We start from the raw sequence: 15974 nt of genomic DNA, 5'->3' as shown, positions 1-15974 counted from the left end.
TTTATGGTTTTAAAGTGCCGTCCTTTTTACCTGCCGAGGGAGTTTTCAGCCATTCTACTGGTGGCTGTTTATATACCTCCGAGCCCCAACAACAAGGACAGAGAGGAGGCACTCAGTGAACTTTACAGAGCCATCAGTGAGCAACAGACAGCACACCCAGACGGCATTCTCATCGTTGCTGGAGACTTCAACCATGCTAACCTAAAAACTGTTCTGCCTAAAATATACCAGCATGTTGATTTTCCAACCAGGGAAAACAACAAATTAGACCTAGTCTACACATCGATCAAGGGAGCGTACAAGGCGTCCCCCCTCCCCCACATTGGCCTCTCCGACCACCTCACTGTCTTGCTGGAACCGGCCTACAGAGCAAGGGTAAAGGTTACCAAACCGGTTTCAAAACAGGTACGGGTGTGGCCAGAGGACAGTACTGCTGCACTTCAGGACTGCTTTGGTACTACAGACTGGGACATGTTCAAGCAGGCAGCCACCTACAACCATCACATTAACATTCAAGAATACACAGAGACAGTCACAGGTTACATCACCAAGTGCATTGATGATGTAACTACCACCAGAGCCATCACCATCCGAGCCAACCAGAAGCCATGGCTGACAGGGGAGGTCCGCACACTGCTCAAGGCTCGCGACACCGCCTTCAGAGCTGGAGACCCAGCTGGGCTGGGAGCAGCCAGGGCTGACCTGTGCCGTGGCATCAGGAAAGCTAAACGACTGTACACCAGGAAAATCACAGGACATTTCAAAGACAGCAGGGACTCACGGAGCCTGTGGCAGGGCATTAGGACCATAACGGACTACAAACTACCGCCACAGACCTGTGACAGTCACACCTCCCTGCTTAACAACCTCAATGGCTTCTTTGCACGCTTCGAAGCACAGAACAACACACCTGCGCAGAAAACCACCCCCCCCACCGACGACCAGGCTCTGTGCCTGTCCCCAGCCAGTGTGAGGAGCACACTGCTGAGGATTAATACCCGCAAGGCTGCGGGACCTGACAACATTCCTGGTCGTGTGCTGAGGGACTGCGCAGAGGAGCTCACGGATGTCCTCACCGACATCTTTAACACCTCCCTGAGCCAGGCTGTTGTTCCCACGTGCTTCAAGGAAACCACCATCATTCCTGTGCCGAAGAAGTCATCTCCAGCCTGCTTCAACGACTACCGCCCCGTCGCATTGACTTCTACCATCATGAAGTGTTTCGAAAGGCTGGTCATGAAGCAGATCAAATCCACCCTTCCTCCCTCCCTGGACCCGTTTCAGTTTGCTTACCGAACTAAACGGTCCACAGAGGATGCAATCTCCTCCGCTCTACACCCAGCCCTCACACACCTGGACACTAAGAACTCCTACGTCAGAATGCTGTTCATAGATTTCAGCTCAGCATTCAATACAATCATCCCCCAGCAGCTTGTGTGTAAACTTACAGACCTGGGCCTCAGCCCCTCTCTCTGCAACTGGTTGTTGGACTTCCTCACAGAGAGACCACAAGCTGTTCGGGTCAACAACAACACTTCGAACACACTAACACTGAGTACGGGGGCCCCCCAAGGTTGTGTGCTCAGCCCCCTTCTCTTCACCCTGCTGACCCATGACTGTAAACCCAACTACAGCTCCAACCACATCGTGAAGTTCGCTGACGACACTACCGTGGTAGGTCTCATCAGCCACAACGATGAGACTAACTACAGGAAGGAAGTGAACCAGCTGGTCCGTTGGTGCCAAAATAACAATCTCTTCCTCAATGTGGGGAAAACAAAGGAGATTGTTGTTGACTTCAGGAGAACCCACTCCCAACCCCCCCTCCCTCTGACCATCAATGGTGCTGCTGTGGAGCAGGTGAGCAGCACCAAATTCCTGGGTGTGACAATCACAGATGACCTCACCTGGAACAGCAACACCACTGCACTGGCAAAGAAGGCCCAGCAACGCCTGTACTTCATCAGGAAGCTCAAGCGAGCAGGACCCCCCCCCCCCCATCATGCTCTCATTCTACCGAGGCGCCACTGAGAGCATCCTCAGCAGCTGCATCACGCTGTGGTTCGGAAGCTGCACCGCCTCCAACCGCAAGAGCCTGCAGCGCATTGTGAACTCTGCCCAGAGGATCATCGGAGTCTCACTCCCTACACTACAGGACATTTACAACACCCGCCTCACCCGCAAAGCACTCGGCATTGCGGGTGACCCCACCCACCCCTCCAACAGCCTCTTCAGCCTCCTGCCTTCAGGGAGAAGGTTCCGCAGTCTCCGTTCGAGCTCTACCCGGCTGAGGAACAGCTTCTTCCACCAGGCGGTCAGGATGCTGAACTCTCTCCCTCCCTCTCTCCTCTCGCTCCCCCTCTCTCCCCCCCTGCCATCTCTCCCCTGACCTCTCTACCCTCCCCCTCACCCACCTTTCCCCACTGCCTCAAATGGAACATACCAGGACATCTACTCCCCCTCACACCCCTTCCCTCATCCAGCACCAGTCACTTTTTCTATTTATTTTAATTTTAATTTTTTATTCTCTGCTGCTACGAACATAAACCCCCCTCACACACCCTTCCCTCATCCAGCACCAGTCACTTTTTATTCTCTGCTGCTACTTGTTAATCCTTTATCTAGGCCCTTATGTTCTTAACTTTATTCTATTTTTTTCTATTATATGTTATATGTTCATGTCTATATTACACTGTGGGACTGCGAGAAACGGCATTTCGAATTTTCTGTATGCATAACACATGTGGAAACTTTGACAATAAAGTGAACTTTGACTTTGACTTTGACTTGAAAGGAGGTGTGGCTCACAGCTGGAAGAAATGAAAACTAGTTTAAAAAAAAAGGTGGTAAAACCACTTTGAATTTGTCTATCAGTAGCATTCTGAAGCTGCACTTTTATTGACAATGGTTACGTTTGTTAAATCATTGTGTCGGAATTGAGATTCATTTGCATTATTTTCAAAACGGCCAGCAGGGGGTGACTCCTCTGGTTGTATAGAAGTCTATGAGAAAATGACTCTACTTCTCTCTTGATTTATTACCTCAGTAAACATTGTAAACATGAGTTTATGGTCTCAATCTCTAGTTTCAAGTCTTCTTCAATACAGCATGATGTTCATTTAGTACATTATGGTCCATTCAGAGTCAAATAGAGCTGTAGGTGTACTATTACGTATACTCATAACCTTCCAAAGGACATAGCTATACACTATGATCCTACTTTACTCGGTGGTCAGCATCGTTCTGGATCACCAAGAGAGTTAACGTGACTGCAGGTAGTACAGTATTACGCTGGAGCAAAGAAGTCTGTGTGAACAGGCTTCGTTTGGCAGAACTAATGTAATTAGTGGTGGGGATTTGTCTTTTCGTGTATGCTGGAACATGCCCTGTCAACAAGTTAGTGCGCACAACCGTGTCAGATCCTGCCCTGATTCGCCCCACGGTTACTTGCCCTGTGAAAACGATTGTCAGGTGAAATTAGTCTCGCTCAAATGAATATCCCCGTCGTCTTTTCTCATTAGCATGTGGGCACTCAAGGAGGTTTTTTTTGGTTTTCACTGCCCCTGGCTAATTTCCGAGCCCTCGGATGACTGAGGTATAAAAGTAGTCCCACAACAAGAGTACGATGACATGGAGCAGATCGGAAGAGCAGGATTCAATGCGATGCCTCCAGGAGACTGTTCAGTAGACAATGTTTTCAAGCTAATCATCTCAGGAGTGTGTGAGTTTAACATCACACCTCATCATATTTGAACATTGAGTTAGCCGTGACAACTGTAGGTCTTCATAGCTACCGATAAAAAAACAATCTGCCACTTATGTGCGATTACATTCGATTGATATTCTTGATTTTTGACATTGATAATGAAATGTGTGTAGCGCTGCCGGAAAGTATATGCAATGTTACACAACAGCGTTTGCACTGCAATCAGTTGAAAACATAAGAGGCAACATTTTCTATCAAGAAAACTGGAGGAGAGGCTGTGAGCCCTGGTAACCGGACGTCTCCCTCATCAACAGCAGAACATGGAGTTGTAACCGACCAGCCTGATGTGTGGTTACACTGCAGCAGCTTGGTGGTGTTCTCTCGCAGTGAACGCTGATGTGTAGCCTCCCTGCGCTCTGACGCAGTACAGTCAGAGGCTGTGGATGCATCAACATGTCAGTCCTCCATAGAGTCTGACTTGTGATTGTGCGGTCAGGTAGAGTTGACCAATGTAAGACTTTTCACCGTAGGAACAGTGGCTACATAACCGTCAAAAAGGAGCCCCAATGAAAAGTGCACTTAAACACACCTGCTATTGCAGGCATTGTTAGTGTCACTTTCACGTAGCAGGGTGTCCTTCACCATCATTCCTTGTTGCCTGTTTTCTTCACGGTGAATGAGTCAAAGTTTAAAGTTCTTTCAGTGTTGGCGTTAGTGGGGGCCAGAGGAATCCCTGCTCTCCTGAAAGACCCCTGAAGAGGTAGTTCAAGGTGAGGGCATAAAAAACTGATGAATGACAGACAAAAGTTGCATTCCTTGTAACTTAAGTGATTCAAAGTGGGTTTGACATCAAGCTCTCTCCCCAACTGTGACTTTGTACGATCTACAGTCACAGTGACTGCACAACACATGATGTGTTTACGTATTTTGTACGAGTCTGTAAACTGGATTTGAAAGGATGACCGTGAAAAAAGCGAGGCCGAGCTTGGATACCATCGGGGAAAGGGACAAATTTAATAACTTGGTTGTTCTACTCCTCTGGTTGTATAGAAGTCTATGAGAAAATGACTCTACTTCTCTCTTGACAATGTTTACCTCAGTAAACATTGTAAACATGAGTTTATGTCTCAATCTCTAGTTTCAAGTCTTCTTCAATACAGCATGATGTTCATTTAGTAAATGATGGTCCATTCAGAGTCAAATAGAGCTGTATGTAGGTGTACTGTTACTTATACTCATAACCTTCCAAAGGACATAGCTATACACTATGATCCTAAAAGTGAAAAAAGCGAGGCCGAGCTTGGATACCATCGGGGAAAGGGACGAATTTAATAACTTGACTCTTACAGAGGTTGATTCATTTTCAGATGATTGATGATCAGATGATTTTTTATTTGATTTTTTTGAAGTTGTAGCCTCTATCAATTTCCATTTTCCCTCAGAGCCTAACAACTACCTTACAACACTGCACTGTGGTGCCAACTTGGGGACTGTCTCCCCCTGTTTACAGACGTTTCAAACCCTTTTAATGACCTTATGTAAAAACAAAGCATCAAATAAGAGACTTTTCCGAAGAAATAGCAAGAAATATATTCAACAATGTATTTTATACATACGTTCCCAAAGCTGCTCATAGTGATCACAGTCCTCTTCTGAGTGTATGCTGAAAAAGATAAAGCGCTATCTTCTTCCTGTTTCGGTTGCGCAATGGTTGACTAATGTGTAGCCTCCCTGACTCACTTGCGTCGTGCCGTAAACAGAGCCTTCACTTTCCAAACGCCGATGGTGTCATTATTGTAAATGAAATGAAATGTCTATTGTCCCTTTAAATAGTATATGATTGGCAATGCATACAGCATCAAAACATAAACTATAAAAGGCTACATTATCAGAGGAAAATAAAAGTCATAAATCTCCAGCTGTTGGTTATGATGAGATATTCTTTTGTGTCGGGGCTCCTGCTGTGATCGATTCAAACTTCTACTTCAAACAACTTGAGTTCTCAAGTTCATGTTTTATCCTGTGATTGACAGATTGGTAATATGCGGATTTAAAGATAACCAGTCTTTTAAAAACATAAAATGAGTATAAAAAACAATCACAAAGAAGATTTTAACATATCTATTTTTTTTAAATATAGATTCTAGAGCATTGATTCCCAAAAGTTGAAGCATTAACTATTTACAAGTCCATAAAACATAATACATTCTGTTTCCTTGATACCCCTCAGATCTGTGCTGGGTACACATGCAGGTTCCCAAACCCCAAGTTAGGAAACACATGTCTCATTTAGTTTACTGCACATAAACCCAGAAGAAGAAGAAGAAGAAGAAGAACGACTTTATTAAATTGTCATTGGGGAAATTCAAATTATGCAGCTAAATTGTGTTGGGCCTTACACACATAGGGCTGAAGTGCACACACACACACACACGTGGCCTATAGACATGCAACAGACACAGCTACTGCCGCCACCGAGGTCAACAAATCATTCTGAAACTATTATAGCGATGGCTAAAAATGTCATAAGTGGCAATAAAAGAACAATTGAAATTCAGTTGTCATTTCAAATGATCTTTATTTCTCAACGTTCTTTATGATAATGGCTTCGATAGATACAGTCATGGCAACACTGTTTCCTTTTGTTTCCTCACATCTTCAATATCTGACAAACACCATTCTTGGATGTGTTTTCTGTCGTTGAATCCTCTTTGTTTAAAGTTCTCTTTGTTACCTACTGCATCATCTGTAAATTAATTACGTTCTGGTGTGCGGTTTGGCAGTTTTCTACCCCCCACGCCATGTTTACACATTCCAATCCCCCCATCTTTTTCAGCATTTCTTTTTCATTTGGCAGCTTTTCCAAGACGCTGTGTAAATAACTCATTTCCCTCTGATCTGGGATCTGATGAGTGCTGTGTGCAGCTCTCCCCGGGGGCCACGAGGAAACACTGCTAACGCATCTTGAAGCTGCCGATTTACTCTGCTTTTGAGCCGCGTTGCCCCACGTTTGATGATCATTTGTCACTCTCTTGCTCCCTGGCAGATGGATAAGTAGTGATTAGCCCTAATCTTCCTTCCCTTGATAAGCTGATGTCATGGCAGTTATGACTGAATGAGGAATCATCGTTGGTGTTTTTTGTTGTTTCCCCAGTGTGTTTATTAGTGCTCTTGTTGCGTCGCCGTGAGCCTGTATACAGAAGACTTCTATCCCGGTGGTTATAAACATTTGTATTATTCATGCTTTTCTTATATCTTAAGCTGCGAGACAAAATACGCTAATTGAAAACTCCATATTCCATTTCGCCTTTGCTTCTGCTTAACATAAAAGCAAATTGAGTCGATATTGTTGAAAAAAAACCCACTTATCAAACACATCAGAGCAGCAATCTTTATAAATACCTTTACATTAAAATCTTAGTTCATTTCTGCCCCTTTTTGATGGTAATTTCCACTCCGCTCTGAACTCATTCTCCAGATAATGTGAGGAGATTGCAGGGAAACCTTGGCATTTAAACCGTTGGTGGTACTTTTCAGTGGCAAATGAATGAATGGTTCTTTGTACGGCTTGTTTTGACGCACATGTACTTCTAGCCCTCTCATTGTTTGCTATCCATGTTAATGGTGTCCATATTTAAGGCTTATTACCTCTCTCAGCTGCAGACAGCTGTCTGTGACAAAATGTTAAACATATCCCAGGTCATGCTTAGTGCCCAATGATTTTAAGCACGCCCTATAGGTTGTCAAAATGATACGTTATATTTATTTTCTTCCCATTTTAAATCAAATATGTTTGTAGCACAACAAGCATTTCTCTTGCAGACGGATATAGATTATTTCAAGGTGGTATGAATGATCAATAGCCCACCACAGGCATTGTTGGGATTTTGCCCAGCTAAGAGGCGTTGTTCGGCCCGTCGTGATGTCGGAAAAGGTTTTGAATGGAGGGATTCTGAATGTGCCAAATAATTACCCATCAGATTGATGATTGACATTGATTTCAGCTATCTGCTGATCAGACATCGATAGGTGTAAATGCAATCTGTACAGTATGGCCACATCCTTCAACCAAACAAGTGGAAGGTCACCTAACTCTTCCCTGCTCTGGTTAGCTAGCCTTGCAAAGCGACCCCTTCCTGGGCAAAGGAAAACTACATGTACTATAAGCTCTGCTTCCCTTACTTGCACTTTGAGGTCCAATAATGCAGATGGAATCAAGCTAATGACTAAATTCCCAAACACACCAAACCGACGTTAAAAAACTAGCGGTGACAAAGGCCGACTGTTGCATTGCCTCACTGTCTTGGCCAAAAAGTTGCACTCGAACACACTGCAAAGACTTCAGCCAACAGCCAGCTACCACATGCGTTCTGTGCCTGTGTGAGAGGAAATGACTCTCTTTACCAGTAGGTGGCAGTAGCCTGTATTCTTCATTCAAAAAGGGAAACAAGAAGTCCTAGGACTGCGAATATACAAGTCATTGTAATGATACATACATGAAAGAGTTTGTGTCAAGATATTTATACAATTAGTTGCCGGATTTACTTTTAAAATCCTGTAGAACTTCATCGTCTCCTGCTGATGAATCCAAATATTTTTGGTAACTCCTTGACCATTTCTCTAGAGACAGCATTAGTGGAGCATTGACACTTTTTACCCAAGAAATACAAGCTCTGAGCAGAATGTACCCTTGGAAGGACCATCTCTTGGTCCTCTCCCACAGGGTTGATGCTAGGATGGATGGTCCGGAGGGACGCTGGCCCGATTTTGCACATGTACTTACATGTACTTACATGCAATAGGATACCTGAACCCTAACCATTCATCCCTCTGGAACATCCATTAGCATCAAACCATGCACGGAGTCCGCCATGTTGCACCACCATGTTTCTACAAGAGCCCGAATCGGACAAACCAAAACACTGGCCCTAGAAAGGGACTTTCACGATTTTACACTGAAGGGGCAGCTTACATTTGGTGGTGCTGATGCACCTGAAGGCCACTGCAGGTTCTTCCACTCGCTTGGAAAGGGAGGTGTGGGTTGGACACTATATATGTCTTTCACACACATTCATGCTGCCAAAGAAAAAAAAACATGTAGATATTATCCGACCCCCTTAGGACAAACCTAAGATATTTTAGTGAGGCTCTAAGGGCCGCAGTGAATGATAAGCAATCTATCCAGCACTTCCGTATTCTGGGATGTGATGAATGTTGCAGTAGCTTCACCGAAGAGAAACCAAACATGGCTTTTTTTTCTTTTGCTTGATATCTATTGGTATGTTGCGTTGCACACAACCGTTGGATGTGTCTCGACTGTAATTGCAGTTCCCAAATTATTTAGCATTCACACTTGCTCTGAGTTTCATCATCTGCCGAGGCTCTGTTCAATAGGTCCCCTCTGAATAAATGACAACAAAGCAATGGGCAATTATAAAAGAAGAATTGGTTTGTAAGATACCATCACGTTTACTGTGAAAGGGAAAGGGAACTTGCTGTCTTTTCTCATGGGGAGAGTAGAGGAGTGCAGGGAGTTTGGTGGGGGAAAACAATGAGTGCCTGAGAGGTCACCACGTTCTTTACCAAGACAAGGTTCATGGCGATGCTATTCCACGAGTTCTTGTTTAGCACGAGTAGCACTTTTCCTCTGTGGGAAAACACTGAGGTCCTCTCCGCTTTGCTCGTCATCTCCACCGATCCCAAACGCGTATATTGCTGTCCTTCTATTGGCTGATGTGCTTCTTGACCTTGCAAGAGGTTTACGGGGAACGCCAAAACCACCGAAACACATAGTGGCTGCTCAGAGCGAGGTTAGAGCAGAGGGGTTCATGGCGCCTTTCATCTCGCAAGTCTTGCATAGTAATTGTGCCGTGATTGCACAGAATTAATTCAACATGCAGGTGTTTGTAATTCATGAAAATAGAAATCTCTTCAATCGGTGAAATAGAGAGCAGGATGTCACAGCATGAGCACAATATTGAGGGAGCACGCCCCTCGCTCTTACACAGGAAACATGATCTCAAGAAATGTGATATCTGAATCAACTTTAATGAAGCATGTTGCTGACAGGAAGGCATTACTAATGAACTACTGGATTTCACTCAATATCTTGTTTGAAGTTGATATAACTTGCAACACCATTTCCAAATTATACTTTCCACGTCCGCATGTCTGTAAGGGTCCACAGTGTCCATGTCCACGAGGACCCCATGCCCCATCCACGTGCAGCTCAAAGTGCGGCCTGTACGCATCTGCAAGAGCGCCGACTGCCCATGCTCCGCTTTAGTTCCACACTCCAGTCCAGTTGGTAGCTTATGCACCGCTTTGTCCAAGAAGAAGGGAAAGATAACCAAATGAATGCTTGTTTTGTAGAAAATTAGAGGGAGACAATCCACCGTTACCCACGTTTATAATATGAAGACTACAAGCCAAGTGGCGTTCCTCATGGCAAACAACGTTATGGTGCCAGAGACGTTAAGGGACAATTGTGCGAAAAAAAATTCTAACCCTTCCTCCCACTGTTTTCATCAACATCAACATCTGACTTCAATTTAAGCGTTGTCCAGGTATTAGATAAGGGGAAATGGGGCTTTTTTTATCTGTTGCTATATACTGTGGATTTTTACTGTGCTCATGAAAGAATTGGTAAAATAAACAGAACCTTTAAGAGCCTTTAGACATCTGTTCAAACTGTTAACTGTGAAAATAGATGTTCTTGGTCAGTAGGCACACACTGTCTGTACATAAAAAACACAACAGACAGTCCATAAGAATGTAAAGAACAAATCCTCAGACAAACTGAAAAAAAAATACTATTGATACAAACTAGTAGTCTTCGTACCCGGTTTGACCAGAAAATCACTGGTGCTAAAAGCTTGGTTCTGTGTTACTGTGTGAATTACTGGGAAACTGACCCTAACTGGAGAACTAGCCAAACACAGGAGCTGACCAAGCTTATGTGCTATAGTGTGCTATACCACTAATCAGTTCACAAAATAATTCCTGTTTCATGATCACAACTCTCTGGTGTGGAGCTACAGCACGGCTTGTTTGGTCCAGACCAGTAATTTTGATCCAAACCAAAATGACAGGTATGAAACCTCCCCTGGACTATGGTCAGGACCAAACAGCCGGACCTCGGTCTGACTAATAGAGGTGGTCCTGGTCCAGACCAACTTGAACCATAGTTGTACATGTATCAGATGGTTAGGACCTTCCACATAATTACAGTAGGTTCCGGCAGGCTGCTATCAGAAATGGAAAAAGGCAAAAGAACGCAACAACACTAAATGAGCCGTGGTAACAAAATTGGGGGAAGAGAAAAAGTTCTTCTTTGACATTTGATGTGACGACTTTATAAAACGCCTTTTGGAAAAGAATGCACAACAATTCTGACACTCTTCAATTGTTTTCTCAGAGGATAAAATAGTGATAAGAGAGAGAGACGATACAAGAGGCATGATAGCCCGTCCACTCACCAATCAATGCTAATTACGTAGGTGATGACGGCAGGATGCAGTTATGTCAAGAGGAGTTCTTTAGTTTTTGCAATGTGAAAGCAAAACGAACTGGATCGAATGTACACAATGTAACGGTGTGCCTAAGTCCACCAAAATGGACGTATTTCTGAAAGTCTGATCATGAAATCGTCTGTAACAAAAGTTTTGTTCACCTTAAGTGGTTTAACTCGTCATGTTGCTGCAGTGATGTAGAGGTGTGCTCCGCGGTGTGTCAGTTCGCCATGACATCATTGTTGGATGTGCACCGACAGTCCATCTACCCAGCAAGCCTCAATAAATGACGCATTGTACGCTGAAAACTCAAATCAGTCCTCAGTAGTAATAACACACAAACACAACTAAACAAGGATCCTCTTTCCTTTCCTTTTTCTGTCACTCATTTCGGCTTTAACAGAGAGGAGTTGATGATCAGCTCGTCCTTCGACTCGTTGGAGGTCCTCCTCGACTCGTTCGGGCCCGTCAGAGACTGCACCAAAGACAACGGAGGCTGCAGCCGCAACTTCCGCTGCATATCGGACCGAAAGCTGGACTCCACCGGCTGCATGGTGAGTCATCTCTCTTTTATTCAGGACTCTGGCTGGAAGCTGCCATACATTAGCCGCGGGGGCAGAACGTGAACGTTCCTTTAGATTTCTCCATCAATCAAATTCAAAGTGCTCGAGAGTAAAGATCCCTTTATGATATGAGCGCATGACACTGGAGGCCTTTACCTCCAACACTCCACCTTGTGGGATTTCTGATCCGATGCTCACTTACATGGCCGTCTCCTTTAGCGGTTCATATTCTATGTTGAAAAATATTTAGTTTTCGACCATCAGTGTTTAAGTCCATCTACTTGTATCAATATTCATGAGCATATCTGCGGGACCAAGATGACCTGTATCAAGGACAAGCAGCAGACCTGCACTCAGCAACGTGTCTGACTCGACAGTTTGAGTTCGTCTCATATGCCTCCTTGGCCGACAACGCATTCATTACGTCCAGGTGGTGCTTAGCAACCAGGAAATGTTGCAGCCAGGTTAGTTTTCGCCTCCATCTGTCGGGGACTCCAGCAATACCGGTCTCGTTATTTGCAGAATCTTAACGCCTTCTGCTCGTGTTTTGCTTCTCCTAAATCCCCCTCTTTCAATTGATAAGCTGTCATGCCCCCCCCCCCCTTACAATTAAATCTCTTTTCAAGTACTTTGACGCACTCGAGTTGAGCCTTTCGGGTGGGCTTTGGAGATGCTGTTTATGCCATCCAGTACGCTTCATCCTATCTCTTATAATGTACCTCAACGAGAGGGAAACAGCTTGTGAGAGGCTTTTTTAATGGGAAAATGTTTCATTTAGAGAGTAAAGCATATGCATGCATTTCAAAGCAATTATATACATTGGTGGTACGGTAAACAGTAGCACAGAGGATGTAATTGTTGTCTTGACAGGCATGCAAAATACGTGAAGTACAATTATTGATTGCTCCTTTTCTCTTTCATCATCATCTGACGTTAATCACTGAGGCTGGAGGCTCAACATGAGAATTATGTACACTGTAAAACATCATAAAGGAATTCAGTGGAAACAACACATCTGTTCTCATTCACTCAACATAAATATATACTTTTTAATAACTTCAAGCTAATTCAATGTAACATTTCTGTTTTTTAAATCCAGACCACTTCAGAACTGAGTTGAATAAATTAACTACTGAGAGTCCGCTCAACTCATTAAATTACGTTTTTTAAAGAAACATGATCAGCACATTAGCAGACTTCCCAGCATGCATCGCTTGAGAGTCCAAACTCTCCAGAAACGTGTCTCTTTTTATAGTTTGAAAAAAACATACATGATGAAAACTTGCTGTTTGTCGTTGTGCATCTTAAGATAAGTCACGGTTGCCTCTTTTTATGAAGACAAACAGTGTTAACCGTGATGTAGGTCAGTAATGAATTCAATCTCCACAGATATACCCTCCACTTCCATCAGTGGTAGTATGCCTGCATGTTGTTTTTGAACTAAGTCCAATGGAAAGAGATTCAAACAGCTGCAGCTGTAATCTTCCCATGTCAGATGAAGAATTGACCCTTCAAACAGAGAAATGTAAAGCAAATCCGTCTCTGAGATGAGTTTCAACCAATAAAAAAAAAAGCATTCAACACTATTATCATCATTAACGTCACAAGTATGAACCATAATTCAAATTTGCATTGTGAAAAAGAGTTAAAAGTTGTGTTTGTTTGTCTGAATAAAGCCAATATATTTAGTTTAGGACTGAGCTCCTGGTGTCCCCTACTGGTTGGTCTGATGGCCCAGTTTTAGTGCAGAATCCAGTTTATCTCTGACGTGATGGATTCTGACCTGACTTGACCACATCGGGACACTTGTCCATTAGTGTCCATTATTCATCCTCCTAGTCCGCTGGAGTTCGCGTAGCGAGGGGGTCGGGATTGTTTGACGGGCCCTAACCAAGTACTTTAATTGCCGGAACATAACCAAGGGATTTTGTTGCATTTTAGTTTTGTATTGCTACAATTTACATGTTTATTACTGCAACTGTAATCCAGGAGAGAATATCTTTCCCTTGAAACATGATAGAGGGTGCAGTCTAGCTGTATGGGAACATTATTTTGACGAAGACGGAGTTGACTTTTGCACACGGCTTTGAGCTAAATGCTGCAAGCTACAGTGTTAAGAATATTCAAGTTTGCCATGTTTACCATCTTATTCAATGTTCGGTGTTAGCATGATAACTGTCGCTAATTAGCACAAAACTAAAAAATTATAATTTGTTCAGAAACAAAAGTATAAGTACAATTGCACTTTTGACCTGATGTTGGCGTGAGGTGAAAGGTCAACTGACCATCAAAGTCATGAGCATTTACTCTCTGGTGACCCTTGATGTCTGTACCTAATGCCATGGCAACCTGTCTCATCGTTGTGGAGATATTGTATTTGAGACTGGACCAACTGAAGGCCTCCATTTTTATCGCTGAATGTGATTTGTGATGTTGATGTCCAATCAGTGTTGATGGTAATTGTAGTCCATTTAAGCAATACGTTCTTCAGTTCCTGCTGTATTTACAGAGAAAGTAGAGCTCTCCTCATCCATTACATCATCAGTAGTTTTCATATTTTTGATCCAATTTTCCCTGTTTGCAATGCAACTACTTTGCAATACAAGATTTGTTTTTAAACTTTATCGACACAATTGAACAAACGACAGGTTAAGGAAGTCGCATTGTTGAGCCTCATCTAGAGCATGGCGCCCCCATGCTGGCTACCCAGAGGAATACAGGCCGAAGTAGTTTGTAGTTCAACTACATCACTGAATGCAGGAAGTAAAACAGATTTTGCAGCAGGAAAACTCAGATTTCTGCGTCAATATAGCACTCAAGGGAATTAATTGCTTCAGTCGACTACATTCACCATCAACACCAATTGGGCATCCATATAAAAAGTGGCAAATATCTCCATAAAGCCACACTTAAGTGAGTCCAAAACAGCTTCGTGACTGTCAACAGTGACATTCAGGCCCAGCCAGATTGTCTCTTTTTGTAGTTTCTTTGTTTTTGCCACTCTGTTGCTACTTCAAGTAGACTCTTGAACAGCTCTAGGGTACAAAGAGGCTTCTGAAATGTCCGGCGTTGGTAGTTTGCTGATGCAATAGAGCAGGGATTCCCAAAGTGGGGTGCGCGCACCCCTGGGGGTGCGCAAGCTGCCTCTAGGGGGTGCGAGAGGAAAAGTGTAATGGCGGTCTGATGGTGTAATAATATTAAATATTTAAAAAAAATGTAATTTTAATTTAAAAGCTGTCAGGTGGGACATCTGAAGCTATCAGTCGTAAAAGAGGAGAGGGCCAGAGAGAGAGAGAGGAATCGGAGGCGAGGGGAACGGAGAGGTGCAGCACAGACAAATGGGGAGCACATCGGCCCATCGCGGAGTCAAGGTGAAAAAAGAGGAAACGAGAGTGAGCATCAGACTGGGAAAAAAAGAGGAAATATGATGAAAAGTATGTGTGTCTGGGCTTCACTTGGATTGGCAACGCAGATTCCCCAAAGCCACAGTGTGTGGTGTGCAGTGAGGTTCTGGCTAACAGTCTGAAGCTCTTATTTACGTCGCCACCTGAACACCAAGCATGCCAGTGCAAGTCAAAAGCCCCTTACATTGTTTATATCGAAATTGGAGGAGTTACAAAACAGCCAAAAACAACTGGAGTCTTATTCATGTGTTGGGTCTATAAATGACGCACTACGGGCTTCATATCTGGTTACAGAATAGCGAGAAAGGGGCTACCGCACACAATCACTGAAGACGTGAGCTTGCCAGCTGCCAGAGAGATGGTGGAATGTATGATTGGGGAGAAAGAAGCAAAAAAGTTGTGCATGATCCCGGTGTCCAACAACACTGTGTCGCGCCGCATCGATGCTTTGTCCGAAGACATCCTGGCTACATTAGTCGGTCATTAATTGTAAATTAAATGTGATAATCTGCCTCTGAGCCTGTGCGTGTGTGCTCGCATCCGTTTTGCTCTTTAAAAGTGACGCCTTGTGTCACTGAAAGTTATTGAAACTTTGTTGCAGTGTTTCAGGGCGTTTTCACACCTTCAGTTCGTTTGCTTTGTTCTGATTCAGGGATTAATATGATACAATGTTGCAGATGCTCCTTTGTTCGGTTTGTGTTCACACTGCAACATTTAACAGCGGACTAAATATTGTAAACAAACGCCAGGCGCGAGCAAACTGTTCTCTCATTGGTCCGATTCTTATGCG

General features: G+C 43.8%; 1 protein-coding gene across 1 annotated transcript in view; it reads left to right on the top strand.

Annotated features, from left to right (window-relative positions):
• The window catches only part of astn1 (astrotactin 1), a gene marked incomplete at its 5' end in the record, with an annotated part of 390125 nt that overhangs the window by 139923 nt on the left and 234228 nt on the right, over positions 1-15974 (top strand). Inside the window, one exon of the mRNA XM_079284766.1 lies at positions 11621-11771. Coding sequence (XP_079140892.1) covers positions 11621-11771 — 151 coding nt within the window. The remainder of the gene's footprint in view (positions 1-11620; positions 11772-15974) is intronic.

Source organism: Melanostigma gelatinosum (genome assembly GCF_949748355.1).
Source record: "Melanostigma gelatinosum genome assembly, chromosome: 15".
Classification (NCBI taxonomy): Eukaryota; Metazoa; Chordata; class Actinopteri; order Perciformes; family Zoarcidae; genus Melanostigma; species Melanostigma gelatinosum.
The sequence above is the reverse complement of the archived record's forward strand: the minus strand, read 5'-3'. Positions and strand labels throughout refer to the sequence as shown.